The sequence below is a fragment of the Pelodiscus sinensis genome, chromosome 14, assembly GCF_052426305.1.
Source record: "Pelodiscus sinensis isolate ZL-2025 chromosome 14, ASM5242630v1, whole genome shotgun sequence".
NCBI lineage: Eukaryota > Metazoa > Chordata > Testudines > Trionychidae > Pelodiscus > Pelodiscus sinensis.
Genome location: NC_143065.1, coordinates 40689295 through 40707780, shown reverse-complemented (window position 1 = coordinate 40707780; position 18486 = coordinate 40689295). Strand labels below are relative to the sequence as shown.

Below are 18486 nucleotides of genomic sequence, written 5' to 3'. Positions count from 1 at the left end.
GCCCCAATATCGGTTCCGTGCACTTAAACCGCGCGCCGTGTGCTCCCCGTCACCCACCCTGCCCCGAGTCCAGCAGGGTTGGTCCACTCCTAAAGGAGCCTCTCTCTCCCGTGGTGTCGGCAGGCTGGCGAGGTGAGGTTGGGGGGCTCGGGCCTGCCCTCATTCCGAGCCCTGACCCAGGGCCCTAAGGTCTGGTTGATGTGGGGAAACCTCTGCCCTGAAACACACCAACCCCCCCCCCCCCCCGGGATCAATACCCTGCCCTAGGTCGCTTCCTACCTCCCCCGCCGAGTCGCGGTGGCAGACTTGTCCGGTGGCCCCTGAAGGGGCGGCTCGTGCAGCCTCCGCGAGGCCCTCTGTTGGTCGTCTCCCTCCGTCTCCTCCACTCTCCTCTCCTCTGGGCTCCGCACCTCTGGGTCCATCAGTCCTCCTGGGCTCTCTGCCCCTTGGCTCCTCCTTCCCTGCTTCTGGTGGCGGCGCTCCTCTTAAGTGTCCCGCTGCTGCTACATCTGGTGCGCCAGGGGCGGAGGCTGCTTCCGCTCCTCCCGACGCCCCCCTTCTTGGCCTCTCCGCCGAGTCCGACTCGGGTCGGAGCCGCCCTGAGTCTGCGCATGCGCCACCCCTGGCCACATCGGTTCGCCGACCCCGCGACTTCCCCGCTCTCGCCGGGGCCGTGGGCACTCGGGCGCTCCCTGCCCATCTGCTCCCCCGGCCCCTCCTCTGCCCGCGGCGGAGCAAGCCGCGCAGGGCCGGAGCCGGCGCGGGGCCGCCGCTTCTCCCCAACACACCGGGGACAGGGCTGCAATCGTGTGGGGCGTGGCAGCCGCCCCGTCATACCCAGACTGAAATATCAATAGAGGAGGCTTTGGAACAAACTGAAAAATTAAACAGTGGTAAGTTACCAGGACCACATGATACTCACCCATGAGTTCTGAAGGAACTCAATTATGGAATTATAGAAATACTAACGATGGTATTGCACCCCACCATCAACCTTAGCCTAGACCAGTCCACACAAAAGATCCACTTCCCTGACACTACAGTACAATTAAATGATGGCCACATTTCCACCACCTTATACCAGAAACTTACCGACTGTTATACTTACCTACATGCCTCTAGCTTCCATCCTGGACACATCACCCGATCAACTGTTTACAGCCAGGCCCTAAGATACAACTGGATTTGCTCCAATCCCACAGACAGAGACACACACCTACAGGATCTCTGTCAGGCATTCTTAAAACTTAAATACCCACCTGGGGAAGTGAAAAAACAGATTGACAGAGCCAGACAAGTATCCAGACATCAGCTTCTTCAAGACAGGCCCAACAAACAACATAACAGAACACCACAAGTCATCACCCACAGCCCCCAACTTAAAACCTTCCAGCTCATCATTAACAATCTTCAACCTATCCTGAAAAATGACCCCTCACTCTCACAGGCCTTGGGGGACAGGCCAGTCCTCGCCTACAGACAACTCCCTAACCTGAAAAAAATTCTTTCCAGTAACCACGCAATACCTCAAACACACTGTCAGGAATCCACCCCTGCAATAAACCCCATTGCCAGCTCTGTCCACAGCTCTACACAAGCGACACCATTACAGGACCTAACCACATAAGCCACCACATCAGAGGCTCATACAACTACACATCCTCTAAAGTAATATATGCCATCAAGTGCCAGCAATGCTCCTTTGCCATGTAAGTTGGCCAAACTGGACAGTCTTTATGACAAAGGATTAATGAACACAAATCAGATATTTGAAATGGTAACACACGGTAACCTGGGGAACATTTTAACTTGTCAGGACACTCACTAGTGGATCTAAAAGTTGCCATCCTCTTACAGAATATTTTCAGGAACCAACTAGAGATAGAAACTGCAGAACTGGCCTTCATGTGCACATTTGACACATTTAAGCCAAAGACTGAACAAAGACATGAACTTGATGGGCTGTTATATTCAGGGTTTGCCGAGCAGCGGTGAGCCCCGCTTGCCAGCTGTGCGGTTCTGTGCTCTGCGCATGCGCAGATCGTTCTGCGCCAGCTCGTCCGAGTGTAATCTACTTGCCACGGGCGAGTAGATTACATTGTTTGTCGAGCACTGGCTATATTCAACACCCAAATTACATCAAAAGCTAAGTATCAGCATTTACAGCCCACTTTATCAGCCTCATTTAACATGGACACGTTAATTGACAGATTTTTTTCCCTCTTCCCCTGTCCCCTCTTTTGCTGTTTTATATTTGAACCTCTGTACTTCTTGCTCCATTTTTGTCATCTGAAGAAGCGGGTTTTGCCCGTAAAAGCTCATGATACTATCTATAGTTTTTGGTTAGTCTCTAAAGTTCTACAGGACTGTTGCTGTTTTTACGTTGTTTTTTTTAAGTTACAGAATAACACGGCTACCTCTGAGACTTTTAACTGTGGTATGTACCTATTGCTTAAATCAGCCTCTGTACCAGGTGACTGGAGGGTAGCTCACCCCTGGTATTCCTATCCACTGTAGTTTAGGACTTCAAACTGTAGCATAATTTGGCAGCTGGGACACATAAGCTAAGCTTGAATGCAGCTGCATGCAGAACTCGAGGAATGAGGACTGAATTGTTTCCATAGCAACCACTAGCCAAAGTGGCGTGGCTTTCTGATTTTATGGTAAAAGATCCAAAAATTTATGGCAAGTTGTAACACCCTTTTGGAAAGTGTTGTGAGGCACGAGGATCCATTTTACAGAAAACAAACAAACCCTGAAACGCTTTAATCCCGCACCTCCAAACTCTAGCCCTGGGGTTTACCAGGTGCACCCAGAAGATTCCAGCAAAGCTTTGTGCTGGAAATTGGTGTCGGTCTGATTAAGCAAACTGCTTTCAAAGTGCGCCGCCGCGCTCTGTTCTGAAGCAGTGCAAGGGGGCTGCAGAAGGAGAGCTGGAGTAGCAGCTGTGAACCATGGCTGAGAGGAACATGAAAACCTGGGCACTTTGGCTCCCCGCCCCCTGGAGTTGGTTGGGGATTCTGGCACCGCTCAGTAATAGCTTCGAGGAAAGTCTTAAAACAGGCAGAAGAAGAGACATGTCCATTAAACTCAGTGATCGCGACTGCTTTGTCCCATGCCACGGTTAGTGAGCAACAAGGGGCCTCACTGGCCCAAGCAGAGGGGAATAGGGCTCCGCTTTATCACTGGCTTCTACTTGGAAATGCACAGGCTGGCTCCGGAATGGCCACGCTCATGCCTAGTTCAGTCAGCACAGCAAGCTGGTGTGTGTGTGTCTTTGGTGCTGTATGCACTCTGTGAAGAAGGCCCTGAACAGCTACAATGGGTCTACACCAGTGGTCCCCAACCATTAGAGGTTGCCGGGCGCCAGGGGGCATGGCCGTTCGCCCACCGGGCACCAGGGTGCAGGGACACTTGTGCACCCGGGGGCGGCCTTCCCCATAGCCGCATGCCTGGGGCCGGGGCACCCCCATAGCCATGGGGCCGGGGCGCCCCCATAGCCACGGGGCTGGGGGCCCCCCCATAGCCACGGGCCGGGGCCCCCTCCAAGCACCGCGCGCCCGGGGCCGGTGCTCCTCCCCCAAGCGCCGCATGCCCAGAGCGCGGGCGGCCAATCCGCGGCACTCCTGGGGCCAGCGCTCACCATGCGCCATGTGCCCGGGGCCGGCTCCGGCACCGCGTATGCGCCACGTGCCCGGGGCCAGGCCAGCCCCGAGCACTTGGTGGGCGCGCACAAATGCCCCCGCGAGCACCGTGTTGGGGACCACGGATCTACACCAATGTTCCCTTTAATCGTTTCCATCTCTGTGCGGAATAAATGTTATGTGTACCAAGGCATGTGCCAATGTGCACCACCACCAGAAACAGAAAACCTAGTTGTGGGCACTCTGCTAATCTGCTGGGTGGCATCAGAATTTCCCCTAAATGCCTGCCCAAGCACCCACTTACAGAGAACCCTGGTCCGTACCCCATCCATGCTACCAGCCTTAAAGAGGGCTCTGCACAAGAGGTTTTGGGGGCAGGCCCAGAGCAGGCCCGTGGGGCTATGGATGTTAAGAGGCAGGTAACTGGGTAAATCGTGTAGTCGGTACAATTTGTATTGAGAACACGATTCGTCAAGAAGGGAAGGCGCTCCGAAGGAGCTACCCCCGCTGCTGCTCTGCAGTTTAAATGGTTAGAGCTAGGCACTCAGGCAGCCCGGCTCCTACTACATTTAAATTGCAAAGCTACAGTGCAGGGTAGGTCCTGGACAGGGCACAAGCAGGGTTTGTTCAGTCCCAGCTTGCGCCGGGTCCAGCAGCCCCTGTCTGCAGAGGGAAAGGGGGTCGAGTGGGGAGCTGGGAACCTCCTCCCCCCCCCTCCCCCCCCCTCCCCCCGTGGCCAGGGGCTGCTGCAGAGCAGCCTCTGTTCGCGGAAGCCAGGGCTGGCAAGTGGGGGAGGGGCAAGCGGCACCATGGAGATGGTGCTGGGGGGGGGCACTAGCTTTTAAGCTGACTCACCTCAGCACCAGCTCCTGCTTCCCCCCTCCGCCGCTGCCTTTGATGTAGAGTAGTCGACTGGTTTCTCAGGTGGCCAAGTAACGGACTACACCTTTACATCCCTCCATGGGGTGTGTTTGTGCCCCGCGCCAGAGGCCCAGTTCTCCCTGGGAGGGGTGCAGGAGGAGTGTGGGTGCCCGTGCAGCTCACAGGTGTGTTAGATTCAGAGGGTGGACTGGGAACTCCGTGGCTAGCGGCTTCCCAGGGTAACGGGAACATAAATAATAACAACTCCCCGACCCCGTCACACGGCCAGAGCAGATGTCCCCCTGCATGCATGCACAGACACCTGAGGATGTGCCCACCAGGTGACTCTGCCCTAGATCTGCTTGCATGTTTGCAGCATAGTGACCCACTCTGGTGTCCTCCACTGTCTCCCTTACTCCCTCCCTCCTTCCCCCTGTCCCCGGTTCCCTTCTGGTTCCATCTCAAAACTACCCTCCCACTTTCCATTTGTTGAGAGCTCCCTCCTTGACCTTACGTCACCTCCTTCCCAGTTGGCTCATTTAGAAGGAGCCTCCTTGCCCTCCGTGGAAAATGCCCACCCTGGTGCAGAAGCTTTTTAATCTGCAGCAGGGGCAGCCTCCCTGTGTCTCGCCACTGGAGCATTTCCTTTCAAATCTGGGCTGCAAACCTCCCTCCCCTGCTCTCCTACAAAACCTCCACTCTGCACCGTTTCTCCTTTCATGGAACACTAGAACTGGAAAGGACCTAGTCCCCTGCCTTCACGGCAGGACCAGGCACCGTCTAGAACAGTGGTCTCCAACCTTTCCAAGGACAAGATCACTTTTTTAATTTAAGTGCAATGCAAGATCTACCTCAAACCTGAATAACCTTGCCCCTTCTCCGAGGCCCCACGCCCCAGCTCACTCCATCCTCCCTTCCTCCTGCACCATCCCTCATTTTCACTAGTCTGGGGAAGAGGGTTGGGGTGCGGGCTCAGGTCTTGGATTAAAGGATTTGGAGTGTGAGAGGAGCTCTGAGCCCTGCTGGAGTGCCAGAGGGAGTTCTAGGTGCAGGCTCTGGGAAGGTGCAGGCAGTTTGGAGTGCAGGATGGGGTTCGTGACTGGGATAGGGTTTTGGGATGTGAGCACCAGCTGGGCACTGCTTCCCTCAGGTGGCTCCTGGGTGGTGGTGCAGTGGGGCTAAGGCAGGCTCATCCCTGTCCTGGCCCTGCACCTCTCCCAAAAGCAGCCAGCAAGCTCCATCCCAAATCCTGCTGTGTCCCCTCTCTGCTCTGTGGAGATAGGACACAGGATGGGAGGGGGGCACCTGTACATCAGCAGCCCCTCCTCTATCTCCCCTGCACTGCACAGAAAGCAGAGGCTCCCAAGGGTCAGCTCCAAGGCAAAGGGTAGGAGGGGCGGGGCAGCTGAAGTGCTGGGCTTGAGAACCTTTTGGCCAAACCAGTCAGGATCACCTGTCAGAGACTCCAAAATCCACCAGTAGATCCGGATCTACTGATTGGTGACCACTGATCTGGAATCATTCCTGAGACATTTATCTAACCTGCCCTTAAATCCCTCCAGTGATGGAGATTCCACAACCTCCCTAGGCAGTTCATGCCAGTGCTTAACCACCTGACAGAAGTTTTTCCTAATGCCCAACCTAAACCTCCCTTGCTGCAATTTAAGCCCATTGCTTCTTGTCCTAGCCTCCGAGGTTATCATGTCCCCTCTCAGTTTTGCAAACAAAACAAGCCCGATTCTTTCAGTCTTCCCTCACAGGTGATGTTTTCTAGATCTGTAATCATTTTTGTGGCTCTTTTCTGGACCCTCTCCAATTTCTCCATGTCTTTCCTTTTGTTGCGGTGTTATTTCTTGATCAAAAGCACGGTTGGGATATAGGCCCCCATTCAACCCAGCACGTGTCTGGGAGTAACATTTCCCCAACGTGCTCAGTTGTGTCAGTGAACAGAGATAGCGTTGCTCATGGGCTGTCCTGAAGCTGTAGTTTTGAAGAAAGATGCTGTTCAGAACAGTCACCTCGATTTGATACTTCAGCCAACGTGGCTCTTTTTAACGCTCCACGTACATTTTTATGTTAAATGCCTCCCGCGTATTTCAAGGAAATCCGTGGCCAAGAACAACTGCAATTGGGTGTTACAAGTAGCAAACCCGAGGGCTTTGCTCGGAGTGACAGGCAGTGTCTCCGTTGCATTGGCACGCTTATCGCTGATGTTTTCTAACACATACCCGAGTAACAGAGCGAGTGTGGTCCTTAGTGCCTGATACCCAAGCAGCATACAAGGGGAAACCCCAGTGACTTCAAGGTAGAGATTCAATCTCCTGGAGGCCAGATTTTTGGCTGGCATAACTCTACTGAAATCGGTATTTGGCCCAGTGGGTGTAGCAAGGAATACAGTGGTCTCCAACCTTTTTACACCCAAGATCACTTTTTAAATGACAGACCAAGCCAAGATCTACCGCCCCGCCCCTTCCTTGAAGCCCTGCCCTCTCTATTCTCCTCCTCTCCATCACTTGCTATCCCCAATCCTTATACTGCTCCTTTAAAAAAAAATTCCCACCATTTCTCGCAGCTACTCACCTGTGCTATTGCTTGGTGAGTAGCTGCTCCTCAAATGAGGAAATCTAATAAATGTACTGCGCAGGCGCGCAGTTCGGAGAGGGCTCAAGAGCTACTCTGAGAGCCTCCGAGATCTACCGGTAGATCACGATCTACTGGTTGGTGACCACAGGAATAGAATGTCTGACCATCCAAGGTATCCTAGCCAGGATGCTAATCCAAGTATCTCTTGAATACTGCTATAGCGTGATCAGCCCTTTGGCTGTTAATCCAAAGGGGTTTGTAACGCTGTGTGTGATAGACGTTGGCCTGAAAAGCTAATGTAATTGAATGTAGCAAAATCCTGTTCAGCTCCCAGCATATTATCAGCATGAAACCAGATCACTTATGTTCCTTTGTCCATCAGCCGTTCCTTCTCATGTGTGAAGTGATGATATGCACTCAGACCTAGCTGAAATACCTACTTTTTTCTGTGAACTTTGTTGCCCCTTTGCTTGGGTGTTTGGAAAGCGTTTGGAGGTTAAATCGTAAGACCATCCCATATAAATGTTCTTTGTATCTCTGCCTCCATCTGGTGGACAAATGCTGGTTGCTGGTCTTTTGCTGAACAGGGTCCTGACTCAGGGATTTCCCGCAGTCCTCTGTTAGAGGACGTTCCTGCCGAATTCTAGAAAAGAGACCTTCATACAAACTCACCTGGGACTTCATCAAAATTTGGATCCAGATTTGGACACGACTCTAGTAAAAGTCCATATTCATTTTGCAGTATGGTGGGTAGAATGGATTTCATACAGTGTGTAAACTTGGTGCCTTGTTGGGCTAGAGGGTAGGAGACTGCAGAAGCAGCCTGTGTTTCTGGAAGTCCACTCTCTAACACTGCAGGAAAATCTTCTATCTTAGAGTTTGAAGCTGACGTGCCAATGGGTTGAATTTCCTAATCCCAAACTTCCTTGTCAATAATCCTCCCACTCTACACTAACATAATTTGTGTAATTTCTAGATTGAGTGTTTACTTGTGCATAAGATTCCATGTTTCCTTGCTTGCCTTGGAGTTTGTGTTAACACCAAGAAAGAGGTTAATTAGGCACTTTGATACCATTGGGCTAGGCACCGGCATAAGAACCAGAAAGCTAGAGGGCTGTGCTAGTTAGTAAACTGTAGATACATGCTTATTCTGCTAATATGGTGTCTCCTGGAAGATTTTTTAAATCTGACATGCCACTCATAAAACCTGCACCTGATATTTCTCTAATAGGGTTACAGGGATGAGATTTTTTGCTGTCATTGTACATGCAAATGAAGGGATTCTAATTAGACCAATGAAGGGTGGCCAATTGCTGAAAATGATTTTTATTCATAGATCACAACAGCAATGTTATTCTGCTAATTTAACCTACTTATTAGCAACATCGGCACCCTCTGGATTCGCCAGTTTGTGATCACACATAGTAGCAGCCTCACTGTCAATGTTGCTTTAGCAATTTTTTCCAGTCCATTTTTGACTGTCAATAATCCTCCCAGCAGTGGACAGCTTTTCTAATACTTAAATGACCACCCCACTGTGGCAGTGTCCCCTGTATGCTAAATGCACTGAGGAGAGACCGAAATGCTGCCCAGTGATTAGCAGAGTGCCCACAGCCGGCTACTGGTGGTGCACATCCACACATCTTGGTGCACATAACAAAACTTATTCCGTCTTTGGATGGAAAAAATTAGAAGGAACCCTTGCTTACTGGTGGGGTGGCTGTGGGAGGTTGTTGTGGCCAGCCTGCTGTCCTCTGTCCCCTCCCCTTCTGCAGCTGTGGGAGCCTGGTAAGGGTATGTTCTGCACACACACCTACCAAAAGTTGCTGCTGTGCTGATGCTAGCGATGCCAAAGAAGAGTTCAAAGTTGGAGGCGGAGAAGAGCAGCTCTTCATTTATGGACAGAGGACTGTTCTCTCGGGATGGACTTCACCTAAGTAGGGAGGGAAATAGACTTCTAGGATGGAGGCTGGCTCAACTGGTTAAGAGAGTTTTAAACTAGGTATTTGGGGGAGACGGTTGGGAGATGTCCAGGTAATCTCTACGCCGGATTTTAACACTGAGAGGGAGGAAAACAAAGTAAGAAAGGATATAGCTGGGGGTAGGAGAATGTACATGAGGAAGGGTAGGGTGGATACTAGTCTAATAGGTCATATTGGAGGTACAATGTCCGGGCCAAATTGGGTAAAGAATGTGAATGAGGCCAAACAGCAAAAATTAAGATGTTTGTACACCAATGCGAGGAGCCTAGGTAACAAAAAGGAGGAACTAGAGCTATTGGTTCAGGAAGTGAAACCAGATATTATAGGAATAACAGAAACATGGTGGAATACTAGGCATGACTGGAGTACAGGTATTGAAGGGTACGTGCTGTTTAGACAGAAATAAGGGTAAAGGTGGTAAAGGTGGTGGAGTCGCATTGTATATCAAAGATGAGGTAGATTGTAAAGAAATAAAAAGTGATGGAATGGAGAAGACAGAGTCTGTTTGGGCAAAAATCACATTGGGAAAGAAAACTATCAGATCCTCCCCTGGGATAGTGCATGGGGTGTATTATAGACCACCAGGATCCAATTTAGATATGGATAGAGACCTCTTTAATGTTTTTAATGAAGTAAATACTCATGGAAACTGCGTGATCATGGGAGATTTCAACTTTCCAGATATAGACTGGAGAACAAGTGCTAGTGATAATAATAGGGCTCAGATTTTCCTAGATGTGATAGCTGACAAATTCCTTCATCAAGTAGTTGCTGAACCAACAAGGGGGGATGCTATTTTAGATTTGGTTTTGGTGAGTAGCGAGGACCTCATAGATGAAATGGTTGTAGGGGACAACCTTGGCTCGAGTGATCATGAGCTAATTCAGTTCAAATTAAATGGAAGGATAAACAAAAATAAATCTGAGACTAGGGTTTTTGATTTCAAAAGGGCTGACTTTAATAAATTAAAGAAATTAGTTAGGGAAGTTGATTGGACTAAAGAAATTATGGATCTTGAGGTGGAGGAGGCCTGGAATTATTTTAAGTTAAAGTTGCAGAAGCTGTCAGAAGCCTGTATCCCAAGAAAAGGGAAAAAATTTATAGGCAGGTGTGTTAGACCAAGCTGGATGAGCAAGCATCTCAGAGAGGTGATTAAGAAAAAGCAGAAAGCATATAAGGAGTGGAAAATGGGAAGGATCATTAAAGAAAGCTACCTTATTGAGGTTAGAGCAGGGACAAAGTGAGAAAGGCTAAAAGTCAGGTGGAGTTGGACCTTGCAAAAGGAATTAAAACCAATAGTAAAAGGTTTTATAGTCATATAAATAGGAAAAAAACAAAAAAAGAAGAAGTAGGACCGCTAATTACTAAGGATGGAGTGGAGGTTAAGGATAATCTAGGAATGGCCCAATATCTAAACAAATAATTTGCTTCTGTCTTTAATGAGGCTAATGAAGAGCTTAGGGATAATGGTAACATAACAAATGGGACTAAGGATGTGGAGGTAGATATTACCATATCCGAGGTAAAAGCCAAACTTGAACAGCTTAATGGGAGTAAATCGGGGGGCCCAGATAATCTTCATCCATGAATATTAAAGGAACTGGCACATGAACTCGCAAGTCCATTAGCAAAATTTTTTAATACATCTCTAAACTCAGGGGTTGTACCATTTGACTGGAGAATTGCTAATATAGTTCCTATTTTTAAGAAAGGGAAAAAAAGCGACCCGGGTAACTATAGGCCTGTTAGTTTGACATCTGTAGTATGCAAGATCTTGGAAAAATTTTTGAAGGAGAAAGTAGTTAGAGACATTGAGGCTAATGGCAATTGGGGCAAATTACAACATGGTTTTACAAAAGGTAGATTGTGCCAAACCAACCTGATCTCCTTTTTTGAGAAAGTAACAGATTTTTTAGATAAAGGAAATGCAGTGGATCTAATCTACCTCGACTGCAGTAAGGCATTTGATACAGTACCACATGGGGAATTACTGGTTAAATTGAAAAAGATAGGGATTAATATGAAAGTTGAGAGGTGGATAAGCAACTGGTTAAAGGGGAGACTACAGCAGGTCATACTGAAAGGTGAACTGTCAGGTTGGAGGAAGGTTACTAGCGGAGTTCCTCAGGGATCAGTTTTGGGGCCAATTTTATTTAATCTTTTTATCACTGACCTTGGCACCAAAAGTGGAAGTGTCCTGATAAAATTTGCGGATGACACAAAGTTGGGAGCTATTGCCAATTCAGAAAAGGATCGGGATATCATACAGGAAGATCTGGATGATCTTGTAAATTGGAGTGATAGCAATAGGATGAAATGTAATAGTGAGAAGTGTAAGGTTATGCATTTAGGGATTAATAACAAGAATTTTAGTTATAAGCTGGGGACACATCAGTTGGAAGTAACGGAGGAGGAGAAGGACCTCGGAGTCCTGGTTGCTTATAGGAAGACTATGAGCCGCCATTGTGACATGGCCGTGAAAAAGGCTAATACGGTCTTGGGATGTATTAGGCGAGGTATTTCCAGTAGGGATAAGGAGGTGTTAGTGCCGTTATACAAGGCATTGGTGAGACCCCATTTGGAATACTGTGTGCAGTTCTGGTCTCCCATGTTTAAGAAGGATGAATTCAAACTGGAACAGGTACAAAGAAGGGCCACTAGGATGATCCGAGGAATGGAAAACCTGTCTTGTGAAAGGAGACTTAAGGAGCTTGGCTTGTTTACATTAACCAAAAGAAGGCTGAGGGGGGACATGATTGCACTCTTTAAATATATTAGAGGGATAAATACCAGGGAGGGAGAGGAATTATTTAAGCTTAATACCAATGTGGACACAAGAACAAATGGATATAAGCTGGCTAGCAGGAAGTTTAGACTTGAGATTAGACGAAGGTTTCTAACCATTAGAGGAGTGAGGTTCTGGAACGGCCTTCCAAGGGAAGTAGTGGGGGCAAAAGATCTATCTGGTTTCAAGATTAAACTAGATGGGTTTATGAAGGGGATGGTTTGATGAGATAACATGATTTTGGTAACTAATTGACCATTCAATATCAGTGGGAAATAGGTCAATGGAGGGATGATAGGAGTTACTATAGAGAACTTTCTGGGTGTCTGGCTGATGAGTCTTGCCCACATGCTCAGGGTTTAGCTGATTGCCATATTTGGGGTCGGGAAGGAATTTTCCTCCGGGGTAGATTGGCAGAGGCCCTGGAGGTTTTTCGCCTTCCTCTGTAGCATGGGGTACAGATCACAGCTGGAGGATTCTCTGCATCTTGGGGTCTTCAAACTATTTGAAGGCTTCAATATCTGAGATATAGGTGAGAGGATTATTCTAGGAGGGGTGGGTGAGATTCTGTGGCCTGCACTGTGCAGAGGGTCAGACTAGATGATTGTAATGGTCCCTTCTGACCTTAAAGTCTATGGCTACGTCTACATTGGCCCCTTCTCCGGAAGAGGCATGTTAATTTCCAACTTCAGAATAGGGAAATCCGCGGGGGATTTAAATATCCCCCACGGGATTTAAATAAACATGTCCGCCGCTTTTTTCCGACTTGGGGAAAAGCCAGAAAAAAGCGTCTAGACTGGCGCGATCCTCCGGAATAAAGCCCTTTTCCGGAGGATCTCTCATTCCTACTTCAAAGTACTTCCCTATTCTGAAGTTGAAAATTAACATGCCTCTTCCAGAGAAGGGGCCAATGTAGACGTAGCCTATGAGTCTGAGCTCTCACCGACCAGCAGCAGGTTGGAAGGAGTCCCCACTAGGAGAATCCCCCTCTCTGTCCCTGCCCCAGGAATTGTAGACTCTCTGGAGCAGCCCTGCAATACAGAGCTTTACTTTTCAGCTTAGAAAAGCAGAGATTAAGGGGGGATATGCTAGAGGTCTATAAAATCATGACAGGTGTGGAGAAAATCAATAAGGAAAAAATATTTACTTGCTCCCATAACATAAGAGCTAGGGGTCACCACATGAAATTAATAGATAGCAGGTTTAAAACAAACAAAAGGGAAGTATTTCCTCCCACAAAACATAATCAGCCTGTGGAACTCCTTGCCAGAGGATGCGGTGAAGACCAGGACTTTAACAGAGTTCAAAAAAGACCATAAATTCATGGAGCATAGGTCCATCAGTGCTAGCTCCTGTTCGTGAGAGGCTGGAAATGGGTGACAGGGGAGGTGTCATTTGATGATTCCCTGTGCCAGATCATTCCCTGTGTGGCACCTGGCATTGGCCACTGTCAGAAGGCAGGATACTGGGCTAGATAGACATTTGGGCTGACCCAGTATGGTTGTTCTTATGGCTCCTCACCTCCTCTACAAAGCTCTGATATCTAAATATTTTTACAGACAAGTTCAATTTTCGCTCTTTTTATGGACTGCCCATGAATTTACTTATGGTTAGCAACCCTGGACTAAAATGTGGGGGGGGCAGAGAGGGGGGCTAACATCACTTGATACAGTCAGATCCCAGCAAAGAGGCAGAACTCAGCTGTGAGAGGCAATCTGGCTTTGATGCCAGCTGCCATCCAGGAAGACTGAGAAGTCCATGGACTGTCCCAATGCTTATGTGCTTTGCCCTCCTGCCTGCTCCGGAGTTGATGCGCCACTTCCGCCGGCCTGTGTCATGTCTTGGTCTGAGAGAATTTCTGGGCTGAGACCAGTTTCTGGCACATGGCTGTCTGCAGAGCTGTGACTCTGTGCACCATTGTCAGGGAGCTAGAAACATGAAGGTGTTTTGCTGACTCAGGGTGAAATGGTTGGGGGGCTGGCCCTGCCCTCAGAGGAGCCATTGGACTGGATCTCATCTTTTAAAGGACCATCTTCTGTTAGGGAGCAGTCTCTTTCACCAGCCGATGTTGGTCTAATAAAAGATATCACCTCACCCACCTTGTGTGTCTAATATTCTGGGACTGTCCCAGCTACAACCACGCTGCATATTTACCCCTGAGTCACCATGTGGACAATGCCCCAGCTAATCCTTAGGAGCACATGCATTGCCATAACAGAGGCACTAGCCCAGAGCATCCATTGTTCCGCTGCTGATCGGGACCCAGGTTTCATACTTCAGAGCCCCCTCCTGCTAGTACAGCCCTCTCCCCCTGCTAGTACAGCTTGTAGCTCTGCAGTGCTGTACCTGTAGGAGAGCTGGAAAGCGTGCGAAGTGCACGTCTGTATGCAGTTCCTTCCTGTCCCCCACCTGATCACTTTACCCTTTAAAGCATAAGATTCAACTCCCCTTGTTTTAGCTTGTGTTAGGCAGGGGCAGACTCTCATCTCGTGCTGCATGTGGCTTTGTTGGCTGGTTTGTTCCAAAAGAGGTGACGCATTGCAATGAAAACCAGTAACTTAGGGTGTGTCTAGACTACAGGGTTTTGTCGACAAAAATGGACTTTTGTCGTCAAAACTATACCTGTGTCTACACTACTGCCGAGTTCTGTCAACATAACATCAACAGAACTCGGCAGTTTTGTCGACGGCGGTAAACCTTATTCTACAAGGAATAACGCCTTCTGTTGACAGAGTTCTGTCGACAGAAGGCGTTATTGCATCTACACTGTCCTTTGCGTCTACACTGTCCTGTTGACAAAGCGGCTTGCTCTGTCGACAGAACTGGCTGTAGTCTAGACGCTCTTTGTCGACAGAACTGGAGGTAGTCTAGACGCTCTTTGTCGACAGAACTGGAGGTAGTCTAGACGCTCTTTGTCGACAGTAGCTTTGTTGACAGTATTTCCTGTCTCCCTAACCTCTCCTTATAAACTTGGCTGAGAGAGTCAGACGGTCCACTTCAAACAAACAAACAAAAGCCTCTGTCAACAAAAGCCTATAATCTAGACGTACCCTTAGAGTGTTGAGAGACTTGGGGGCGGGGATAGATCCTGACCTTTTTGGGGTCCATAGCAAAACTTCCTTTGATTTCATTGAGATCACAGTTTCACCCAGATCATTCCCTCCCTCTCTTTGCCCTAAACATGGTTACGTGACCCTTTCCCCTGCCAGTCGTGGATGGGTCCGGAAGGTGCATTTTCATTGCTAGTGGGAAGCTGCTGCTTCAGGATTAGGAGCCAGGAATTCTTCCACTATCCCTCCCCATGGTCTGTTTGGCGTTCTCACTCCTCTGCTGAAGGGGGAGGGATGGAGGTAAAGTGGAGAGATTACTTACCTATCTTTATCAAGTGCTTTGAGATCTATGGATTAAACGCTGCTGTACCTATCAGCAAAGTACTGATGTTAATGGGTGCGTTTTGCAATGCACCGGGCTGACAAAGAACGTTCCCTCTTGTATGAGGGCTGTGCCTCCCAGCAAAAAGATGTGCAGCTTCAATGACTTCAGCAAGCAGGATCTAAAAGAATGACAGCATCCTTGAAGGCACCCAGTAGCCTTTGTCAGGAATGAGAGCACCCGGAGCAACCTTAAGGGAGGCTGTAATTACTTCTAGTGTGCAGCACTGCAGATCGCCTACCTGGTGAAGACAATAACAGCATCCTTCAGAAAGCCGTGTGAACCTCTTTCATTAGCTGCAGAGAGAACAGGCTTCCTAGTGGCAAAGCTGCTGTCAACTGGGGAAAAAAAATCTATCTCATCAAAGACATTTCCTGTCTCCCTAACCTCTCCTTATAAACTTGGCCGAGAGAGTCAGACGGCCCACTTCAGACAAACAAACAAATCCCCACTTCTGAGTGTCTGGAAGAAGGGAAACATATTGCACAGTCTCAATACATAAACACTATGCATTATCTATATATACATCTATACTGTGTGCATTGTGTGTAATGTAATGTACAGGAAGCCCCTGACTTGTGACGCGATTGGTTCTGCGGGAAGCATCGCAAGTCGGGGCGTCGTAACTCAAACCCTCGTTTACGATAGGCGCCGTGCGCTGTCGTAAATGCGGGCAGAGGATGTAAGTCAGGGGTTTCTAGCCCCTTCCCCACTTACAACCATTTTTGTAAGTACGGGGGGGTCAGAACTTGGGCGGTCGCAAGTCTGGGGCCTCCTGAATAGGACTTGTTTTACATGCACGAAGGTGAAGAAGGTGCCATGTGCAGAGAACTGATACCTCGGTGATTTTCTTTATAGCAGTGATGGGCAACTTACGCTAGTGAGTGGGCTCCATGAGGAACCCTCCATCTCCGTGGGCTGCAAGATTGTTGTAACTGGGATGGTCTCCTAGGCTAGGGCAGTTTTGCTAATGGTCCTTGCGTACCTAGAGTTTGCGGGGTGACGACAGAGCCGTAGCAGCGCTCTGATTGGATGCAGAGGGAGAGCCGGCTCTCACAGTCAGTGTTGTGTGCAATCCGCACCCACCTCGCTTCACATGGCCTCGCTTTACATGTGTGTCACTGGTAGGGAAAGAACTATGCAGATGGACTCCATCAGAATCTGACCACCCTGTGTGGTCTCATGGGCCACACATAGAACTCCCGTGGTCCACCGGTTGCCGCTTTAAAACCTACTAGCTGGTTCTCCAAGTGTCATTTTTAAAATTTTCATATTAAAAAAGAGGGCCTCTTTTCTGCTTCAAGATGTGATTCAGCTGTTAGCAGGTGAATGCAAATAAAGGATTTCTAGTATTTTAGTCGGTCGCTTGCTGAGAAGCCTTAGAAAAGCCTTTTCTGACCACAGTTCGGTGCAAAACTTTGCCAGTTTAAACACCTGTGGAATTGTTGGTCCCTCATTTTGTGCACAGAGCATTTGAGCTAAAAACCCCTTAAAATTCTGGCCCTTTGTGCTTGCTAGGAATGCTGTCAATTAGAGTAAGTTTGAGATTTCACAATTTTAAGTAATTAAATTGAACTTTTTGTCCTGAAGACAAAAATAATGGCGATGCAGGTTGGTTCCCAGATTTAATGTGATAAGAAATTAGATGCACCTAAGATGTAGATTCCAGATCAGATGTTGCATAGGAATTCCTCTAAGATTGGGCATATTCAGATCTGGGCTTCTGGTTTGGTTCACTATAGAGGTGCTGAACCACAAAGTGCCTGATCTTTAGAGCCCTGCAAATTTGAGGAGAGCTCCTTTTTATCTACGTGTATCTGCACTCGTGGATGTGGACGCCGATATCGGCGGCTTGTTTTGTGGATACGGATGCGGATACATAATTTGTATCTAGAACCCTGCAAATTTGTGGATATCTGCTTTATAACCAAGGGTAGCTGCATCCGTGGATGTGGATGCAGATACCCATGGCTCATTTTTTCAAGGACAGATGCGGATACAATTTTGATCTTTCTCTTGGGGCTGTGTGAATGGGATCTGTGGCTAGAGCAGAACTTCAGTAGGGTTCCATGCATGCATCCTCTTCCACTCTCGTGGATCTGATTTGAAGGATCGGGGCAGATCAGGTTCTGACCTCTCTGGGGCTACTTCTAGACTGCAGGCTTCTTTTGGAAGAAGCTTTTCCTGAAGAGATCTTCCGAAAAAGCTTCTTCAGAAAGAGAGTGTGCACACTGAAAAAGCGCATTGAAAAAGCGATTTGCCATTTCGACAGATAGCGTCCACGCTGAATGGATGCTGAATGGGCGCTCTCTCGCATGTCAGCTGTGATTACTATGGGCGGAATGGCCACCAGGGCACCTGTGCTTTCTCCTCTTTCCTCTTCTTCCGAAAGAACTCCCTCTTCCCCCTCCACACGCGCCTTTTTCTGAAAAAGCTCTTTTGCAAAAAGGCTTCTTCTTTCCAATGTCGGAAAAACCCCTCCGTTCTTTCGATTTTGTTTCAAAAGAACGCAATTGCAGTGTGGACATAAGTGACGTTTTTTTGGAAAAATGGCCATTTTTCCAAAAAAACTCTGTAGTGTAGCCATAACCTGGGTCTCACAGCATGTGGTTTTGGGCTTGCAATTCAAGCCTTGAAGCATTGTCCTGAAATAGAAACTCGATCCCCGGAAGTCTCCTGTGTCCATTCCAAACCCAGCCATATGGCACTCTTACCTGGAAACCAGGAAGTGAAAGTAACCAGAAAGAAAGGTGAAATTGACCAGACTGGTTGAGTGACCTGCAGAAGAGGTAAACAAACCGTGAGGAAGAAAAGTCTGTTTTCTGTGATGGTTTGAGATGAAGGTAAAAATGGTTGGTTTTTAATATAAATGGAATGTGGCCCACACTGCTTTAAAGAGATTGTTTTATCCCTCTCTCTCCTCCCCCGCCCTCCCGGTGTGTATTAGGTTCCCAACCAGCAGTGACGCGGGATGTCGCTATATTTGCTGCTCCAGAAAACACCACTGTGGTAGTCGGAGAGAGTGCGGTGATGGAGTGCATGGCCTCTGCAGATCCTACCCCATTTGTCTCTTGGATACGACAGGGTAAATGAAGATAATTATTCTTTTGATGTTGAGAGGAGTCTATGGACACTTTGTTTTTAAAATCTATTAAAAGGGAAAGCGCTGTTCAAGAGAGGGCACTTTTTTAAATTGCTT

At 48.3% G+C, this 18486-nt stretch overlaps 1 protein-coding gene across 4 annotated transcripts in view; it reads left to right on the top strand.

Moving 5' to 3' along the window:
* Positions 1–18486, top strand: part of IGDCC4 (immunoglobulin superfamily DCC subclass member 4) — a 232508-nt gene that overhangs the window by 146581 nt on the left and 67441 nt on the right. For all 4 annotated transcript variants that reach the window (XM_075896896.2, XM_075896895.2, XM_006129178.5 and 1 more), the window contains one exon: positions 18235–18372. In XM_075896896.2, the coding sequence (XP_075753011.2) occupies positions 18235–18372 (138 nt within the window). The remainder of the gene's footprint in view (positions 1–18234; positions 18373–18486) is intronic.